The sequence below is a fragment of the Pristiophorus japonicus genome, chromosome 9 (genome assembly GCF_044704955.1).
Source record: "Pristiophorus japonicus isolate sPriJap1 chromosome 9, sPriJap1.hap1, whole genome shotgun sequence".
NCBI classification, from domain to species: Eukaryota; Metazoa; Chordata; class Chondrichthyes; family Pristiophoridae; genus Pristiophorus; species Pristiophorus japonicus.
In genome coordinates this window covers 119,920,830-119,927,881 of record NC_091985.1, presented here as the reverse complement: position 1 = coordinate 119,927,881, position 7,052 = coordinate 119,920,830, and the positions used below count along the sequence as shown (strand labels likewise).

At 39.6% G+C, this 7,052-nt stretch overlaps 1 protein-coding gene across 3 annotated transcripts in view; it reads right to left on the bottom strand.

Moving 5' to 3' along the window:
* Positions 1–1,263: 1,263 nt before the first annotated feature.
* The window catches only part of cep68 (centrosomal protein 68), a 28,549-nt gene continuing 22,760 nt past the window's right edge, over positions 1,264–7,052 (bottom strand). Inside the window, exons 6-7 of one of the 3 annotated variants that reach the window (XM_070889779.1) lie at positions 6,314–6,480; positions 1,264–2,526 (exon numbers count right to left, since the gene is read on the bottom strand). In XM_070889779.1, the coding sequence (XP_070745880.1) occupies positions 2,503–2,526; positions 6,314–6,480 (191 nt within the window). In that variant the 3' untranslated portion in view covers positions 1,264–2,502. Of the gene's footprint in view, positions 2,591–6,313; positions 6,481–7,052 lie in introns of all 3 variants that reach the window. The other 2 variants (XM_070889778.1, XM_070889780.1) reach the window with 2 other exon arrangements.

The window sequence follows — 7,052 nt, the reverse complement described above, 5'->3', positions numbered from 1 at the left end:
CTAGAATTACTTTAGAACTAACGTGGTGGCTCAGAATGGTCCACAAAGCTTCATAGCCTGTAAGACAATGGGCTAAATCGCTGCAGAGCTTTAAATGTCTTAATTATTTATTCTGCATATATCTCATTTGTTGTATCTCAATGTAGACTTGGTTGTGGATGACAGTTTTCAATATGTAGATCACTGGTTGTTAATGATTCCCATTTGCCTTGGAAAATGGCTTGTATTTATAAACTGCATATGTGAGCACAGAGACATTGCTCATTGAACAGGTGCTCTAAACAGGTGACATTTTTACAAGTGAATTTCATTTATTTTTGTGGATTTTTAGAAACTGTACATCTGGATACTGGTGGGTTCTTTTCTCCAGAAAGTTTCGTAAACAGTGACAGTATATCAGGCATGCTAACCATTTCATTTTTTAGAACTAGTCTAGGGACCCATATAATTTGAAACAATTTAGTTAAAATATTTTAAGCATGGTTAAGGGTGATTTAATTCAAATTTATTTTTACTCATTCTAAATAAAATGCTTAATGGCACTTTTTCCTCCACACTTCTTGATTTATTTTGTATGTATTCAAATGTAAGTTTTCCAATAGGTATTCATCTGCTTTTTAATTCCATAGAAGACATTGACTTGCATGATTCAAGTACATTTTCTTGATTGCAAAATAAATCATAAAATTACATAGAAACTGTGTTTATCCTCCATGTGCCTGCCTCACTCCTTCCTATCTCTAACTTCCTCCAGCCTTAAAACCCTGAGATCTCTGCTCTTCACTAATTCTGGCCTCTTGCACTTCCCCACTCTGTATATTCTACTGGATGTTTTGTGCCAAACCAGTGTTTCAAATCAGTTTCATAATTTCCTTTGTATTTCACTGAAAGACAAAGGGTAATCCTTTAATGCAGGAGTAACCTCTGGTGTAGGGTCACACCAGAATCTGAAATGTTCTTTCAAATCCATCACTTTCTACTGTACAACCTCTTAAAATTGGTGTAACCTTGTAGTGGAGATTAACGTGATTCCTCAAGCAATTGGGTCTTTGTTTTTTTTGGCATTGGGAACATTGTAATCACCATTGTTCTTGGATTAACAGAACATTAACCTTCCTCTCTTGGATCCCTCGCTCCCATCGAGATGCAGACATTGCTTGCTTTCTCCATCTCTCTGCTGCCTCCCCACCCGCTTTTTGCCAAGTTGCATTATTCTAAAGCAAACACGCTAAAAACAAGTAAAACTCTTTACACGCTGATCAATTAAAATAAGGCAACAAAAGCATTTTAATAAAAATTCACATTACATCATAATACAATCAGTTTTTAGATACGGCTTCATTTATGAAAGTAATTTTGAAAAGGTTACAAAACTGATAACATCTAGCCACTTAATACAACTCGGGCAAGTTATTACCAAGTTCAGATTTTTTTTTAAAGTTAGCATTTACACAACCTGCAGGACTTACTGCAATTTTGCAGTAATCCAGTCACATTGTGCTGCAACACACTAGATACAGAAAATAGAGATTTGTTGCTGGATATTATGCTGTAGCAAATGACTTGCCCTGATCAAAACTCACATTTGGACTCTGGGAAGCATTCACCACCTTCCTCTCCTTCATGGTGAGTGAATGTCAGTGTTGCCTCAAAACAGCATTCCACAAACTCTTTTTTTTGTGGGGTGGTGGTTTGGGACCTTGTGCCATGGACATTTCAGTCTCTGAAGTTTCTCCGCAGGTAAGTGTTGGACCATGACCATGTCATTAAGGGCTGGTGCGGAGTAGAGGAAGGCAGCAATAGGATAATCCTGTCACTTTTTCCTCAAGATAAGTTGGACAGAGTGGGGTACCCCTTCTGTTTATCCTCTTTGGGGTTGTGCAGGAGGAAGACTTGCTCTAAACGAAAACTATAGAATCATAATCACCATTGACTGCCGATTACGCCAGTGCTTTTGAACTTATCCAGTAGCAACCAGCTTTGCTTGTGTGGGGACTGATAATGCACCAAGGGAGACCTCAGCAGCAGGGAGTGTAGATTAGACTCCCAACTCATGGTAATGATGAGTGTTATCCATCTAGAACCTCAAACTGTACTTCAGGTTACAGACAACCCATAGCCAATGCCACAGATCTACCTGCAATTCAAAATAGTTAATGCCGTTTATAAACAATTATTTTATTCCATTTGCTTCTGGCCAAAATGAATTATTTAATAACTTGAATTTGACCAGTTCAAAAGTTAAATTGTTATGGCAATGAAAGTTAATCCCGAGTGTTGACTGCATAAAGTGAAGAGCTTTTTAAAAAAAAAATTGCAGGAAATGTATATGCCCATTTGCTTAACAGGTACTTTTGTAAAAAAAACAATGTGCAAGGCAGACCAACAGTTTGACAGAACAGTTCTGTCCCAAACTTGAATTAGAGAGTTTCAGCCTCTTGTTGCTCAGTATTTTAAATTGGATGATCCAAGTTCATGTGATTTCATGCATCATGATGTTCCTCAAAGCCACTTGCCATCTTCAGTCTGGAAAAACAATACTTGCAGCCATCAATTTACTGTGATGGGTGTAATTTGATTGTACTATATCCTGTAAACAAAACTTTAAATTGAAGATCTCCAAAAGGAATAAGATTCTTAATTAGGTATGTCAATATTCCATTTACCCAATAGGAAAAAAATCATGTAATTTATTCATTTCAAATTGCTGATGTCTGTAAATACCCCAGTCATTACCCACAGACTTTAAACGTGACAGACATTTTGATCACATGATTCAATGAATTGCATGAAGGGAAGTAATGGTAAACTGATCTCAACATCCTGTTTTTCCCCTGACTAGCAGCTGCATAGGAATGACTAGTACCAATGCAGTTATTTAGTCATGTACTGTGCTTTTTATAGACTGCAACTGCAAACAAAACATCACTAAAGCCACTAGGATGCAAAGTTAGTTTTAAATTCTCCAAAAAGACTTCAATTAAAATGTAGAATCCCCAATCTTGCTGGTGAATCATCTAGTTTTAGAAATGTCAAGTGGCTTCTATTGACAGAAGTAATGTGTTTTACTGAGGAAAGGGGTATTGTAGAAAATCAAAACAAGGTAGGGCAACTTTCTCAGGATGGAGACATTTAGTCAATGGGTTTGAAATCCTGAAAGATCTTTGATTAAAAGGGGCTGGATTGGGATTTCTCAACTGTATTCAAGAGTTCTGAAAACTTGACAGCATATTCAAAACAAAATTGCTAAGTATTTTGCAAATGTTTTTGATGGACTTGGAAGAAATTATTAAACAGCAAACTTTAGTTCTGACAAAAACATGAAAAGGTTTTATATCCCAAATCAGCAGATTTAATGTTAGAGCCTCATTTACTGATTTCCTCCTATTATTAGACTGTTCCACTGGTTGACTCAGCTCCATGTTGCCCTCCAGTGGAATAGGTCATATAGTAGGAGGGGAGAAACAATTGTGAAACTTTAAGTAAAAACTGGTGTTTTTATTGAGGGAACCATTAGTGGTGTAAAATTTCAAAATTATATTTTTACTTTGGGGATTTACTGAGAAACTGGCTGGAGTTTCATTTAAATATTAATGTGGAGGCTGATGTCCTGTATGGGTGTACAGGATGCGCATTCATAATTACACCTACATGAATTGCACATTTACAGTTTCTCAGTAATAAGTAAATGAGGGGTCAGGGAAAGGACACAGTAATGTTAAAGTAAACACATTGCAAATCACTTTACTGTTTTTTTTTCCCCCTGCCTACATGTTTTGTGCTAATTGTTGCAACTCTACCATGATCGTTATGAAGTGTTTGGAACAACAGATTAGTGCCAGGCTGTACCAAAGGTACAAATCAACAGTGACCACTTCAGAGGACTGTTTACAGTCAAACATGTTGGCTCGGGACAGGAGTCAAGAGGTAGGTTTCTTTTCCTAAAAAAAAGGACATTAGTGAACCAGTTGGGTTTTTGTGACAATCCGACAGCTTCATGGCTGCTTTTACTGATCAGATTTTTACTTCCAGATTTAAACAAACAACTGAATTAAAATTAAGCTAATTAGTAAAGATTGGACAAGTTGAGGCTTTTTAGGAACAAAGATATACTGAAAGAGTAGATGGAATGGGAGGAGACTCATTTGGAGCATAAACACCAAGTGACTAGTTGAGCCAAATGGCCTGTTTCTGCACTCACTATGTTTCATGTAATATAATTATGTTCAAAATTCTCAAACTGCTATTGAGATTTGAACTTGTGTTTTCTGGATTACTAGTCCAGTGACATAACCACAACAACAACTTGTATTTATATAGCATCTTTAATACAGTAAAACAGCCCAAGGTGCTTCACAGGAGTGTTCTAAAACAAAATTTGACACAGCCACATGAGAAATTAGGGCAGGTGACCAAAAGCTTGGTCAAAGAGGTAGTTTTAAGGAGTGTCTTAAAGGATAGAGATGTAATTCCAGAGCTTGGGGCCTTGGCAGCCAATGGCGGAACAATTAAAATCAGGGATGCTTAAGAGGCAAGAATTAGAGTACAGAGAATGTGGGAAGCCAGCCAGGAGTGCGTTGGAATAGTCAAGTCTAAAAGGTAACAAAGCTATGGATGAGGGTTTTAGCAGGGGCAGTGTCGGGCGACTACAATTAGTGCATATGGAGGCTCTGATTTTAAACGGAAACTGGGGCAACAGATCGAATAGCACCATGAACATATCTGAATGCCTGACGAACTTTAATGTTGACTGTGTCCTTGGAAGCACCTCAATCAAATACTTTCAGTAAAGATGTTATGCCAAGGTGATCTGAAGGCCAGCATTGCTGGATTTTCTGCATCCACCACCATCTGCAAGAATTGTTACGACCAGCATAGGGAACTGTCTTTACTGTCATCAGAAGAAAACCCAGCTCAATTTCTAATTAAAACAGAAACTGTTCTAGTCAAGAACATAAGGCCTCTCGAGCCTGCTCTGCCATTCAATAAGATCATGTCTGAACTTCTACATCAACTCCACCACCCCCCATATTCCTAGATTCCCTTAGAGTCCAAAAATCTATATCTCAGTCTTGAATATACTCAATGAGTGAGCATTCACAGCCCTCTGAGGTAGAGAATTCCAAAGATTCACAACCCTCCGAGTGAAAGATTTCTTCTCATCTCAGTTTTAAAAGGCTGACGCCTTATCCCGAGTCTATGACTCGAGTTCTAGACAAAACAGCAAGTTGGAACAGCGGGAGAAAAAAAAACACAATGAAAATCAACTGAAATCTCCCGGGGCTAGAAATTGTATAATGTTCAGTTTTGTGATGGCCAGGGGAAAAAGATTTCCAGCTGGCAGGAACTTCCGCTTTAGTGCTCCAAGAGGGAAGTGGAGTACTAAATCAAGCGCTATCACTTCCCTTACAGCGCTAAAGGGAGAGGGGCGGTATCGGCAGAGCGCTGAACAATGTTCCGTGCAGTGCTGCCATCTGTACAGGCTCCTTCCCTCCCTTAAAGGGTAGGGCCAATGCTGGGGTGACAGATTTTCTGCCATCTGTATTGAGCCACGGCACCTGCTCTACCATCTATTGCAGCCCTAAGCACTCAAAGTGTGCAGGGTTGTGCAATCGCGGGGTCCCCAACAAAGTAAAAAAAACACCACACAGGAGAACTAATTAAATTTTGCCCTACCCAACGACCACTGCCTTTAAATATTGCTCCCCAAGTGGCCAGCCAAAGTGACACACCTCCTGCAGCTGCCTTGTTGACGCCTGATGATGCTACAGGGGGCAGGAGTGACACCCGGATGACATCATGTTCTCCGGGGCGCAAGAGAGTGAGATGGTAAGTGTGCGTGCCAGCGCAAAAATCGCCAGCGAGGTTTATGGGCGTTGCTGAATTTGCTGCGCCCAGTCGGTAACCTCTTAGCGCCCCGTTAGCCCCTGTGGGGGGCTAATGGGAGGCGCAAAGCAGGCCAATTTCTCCCCCCCTAATCTTTAAAACTAATTTCCCAGATTCTGATGATCCTGAACCAAGAGGATCGACACTTTCCACGTCCAGCTATGTGTGAAAATAACTTTAAAAAAATTACATCCCAGCCCTCCGGTTTCAATGCAAAGTCTTTGTTTTGCAGAACCTTTTCCCTCGCCTCCAGAACTAAAGTTCAAGTAACAAGAGGTCACTGGTGATGTAAATTAAGTTGCAAAGGATGCAACAGCACTGTGTGCATATTTTATTGCAAGAACACAATAAATAAGCACAGCCCTTGTTTCACCACATTCAGCAATTTATGAAACAACATTCAAGGCGTAGTTAGTTAGTACTTTACCAATGATGACTGCCTTCCCAAGCCAGCAGCTTCGAGTTCATTTTGCTTGGTCTCCAGGTCATCTTTGACTATATTCATGGCTGCAAGGACAGAGGAGTACAGATGTGCAGCATGCCCGTTAAGTTGCTTGGATTGTCTTGCTATCAATGTGAGTGTTTCTTTGAGAACTGAAATGGTAGCAGAGTGTTCAGAAAACCAGCATTCAAACAGCAAACATAACTGATAAATAATCTGAGTGCTGGAAAAGTGCCCAGACTGCAAAGGTTGTGCAGATTTTTCAGAAATAATTTTATCCTGTATAGAAGTAATTTATGCATTATACAATCAACATCACAAACAGATTATCTGGTCATTATCACATTGATATTTGTGGGAGCTTGCTGTGCGCAAATTGGCTGCCGTGTTTCCTGCATTACAACAGTTACTGCACTTCCAAAGTGCTTTGGGACGTCCTGAGGTTGTGAAAGGTGCAGTTTGGTCTCTCCGCCTCTTATGACTCCTGTATTGCCGTTGTGATATCAGACCGCTCGTCTTGCAGTCTCTCCCATAACTCCCTCTGCTTCTTTAAGACCCTCCTTACAACCCACCTCTTTGACCAAGCTTTTGGTTCAGTGTTTATTTTATTTGACTATGCCTCTGAAGTACCTTGGGACATTGTTATATATTAAAAATGGTGCTATAAAAATGCAAGCAGTTTTTTTTTTTGCAAAGAAAAATGGCCATTCCATCTATTTTTAAT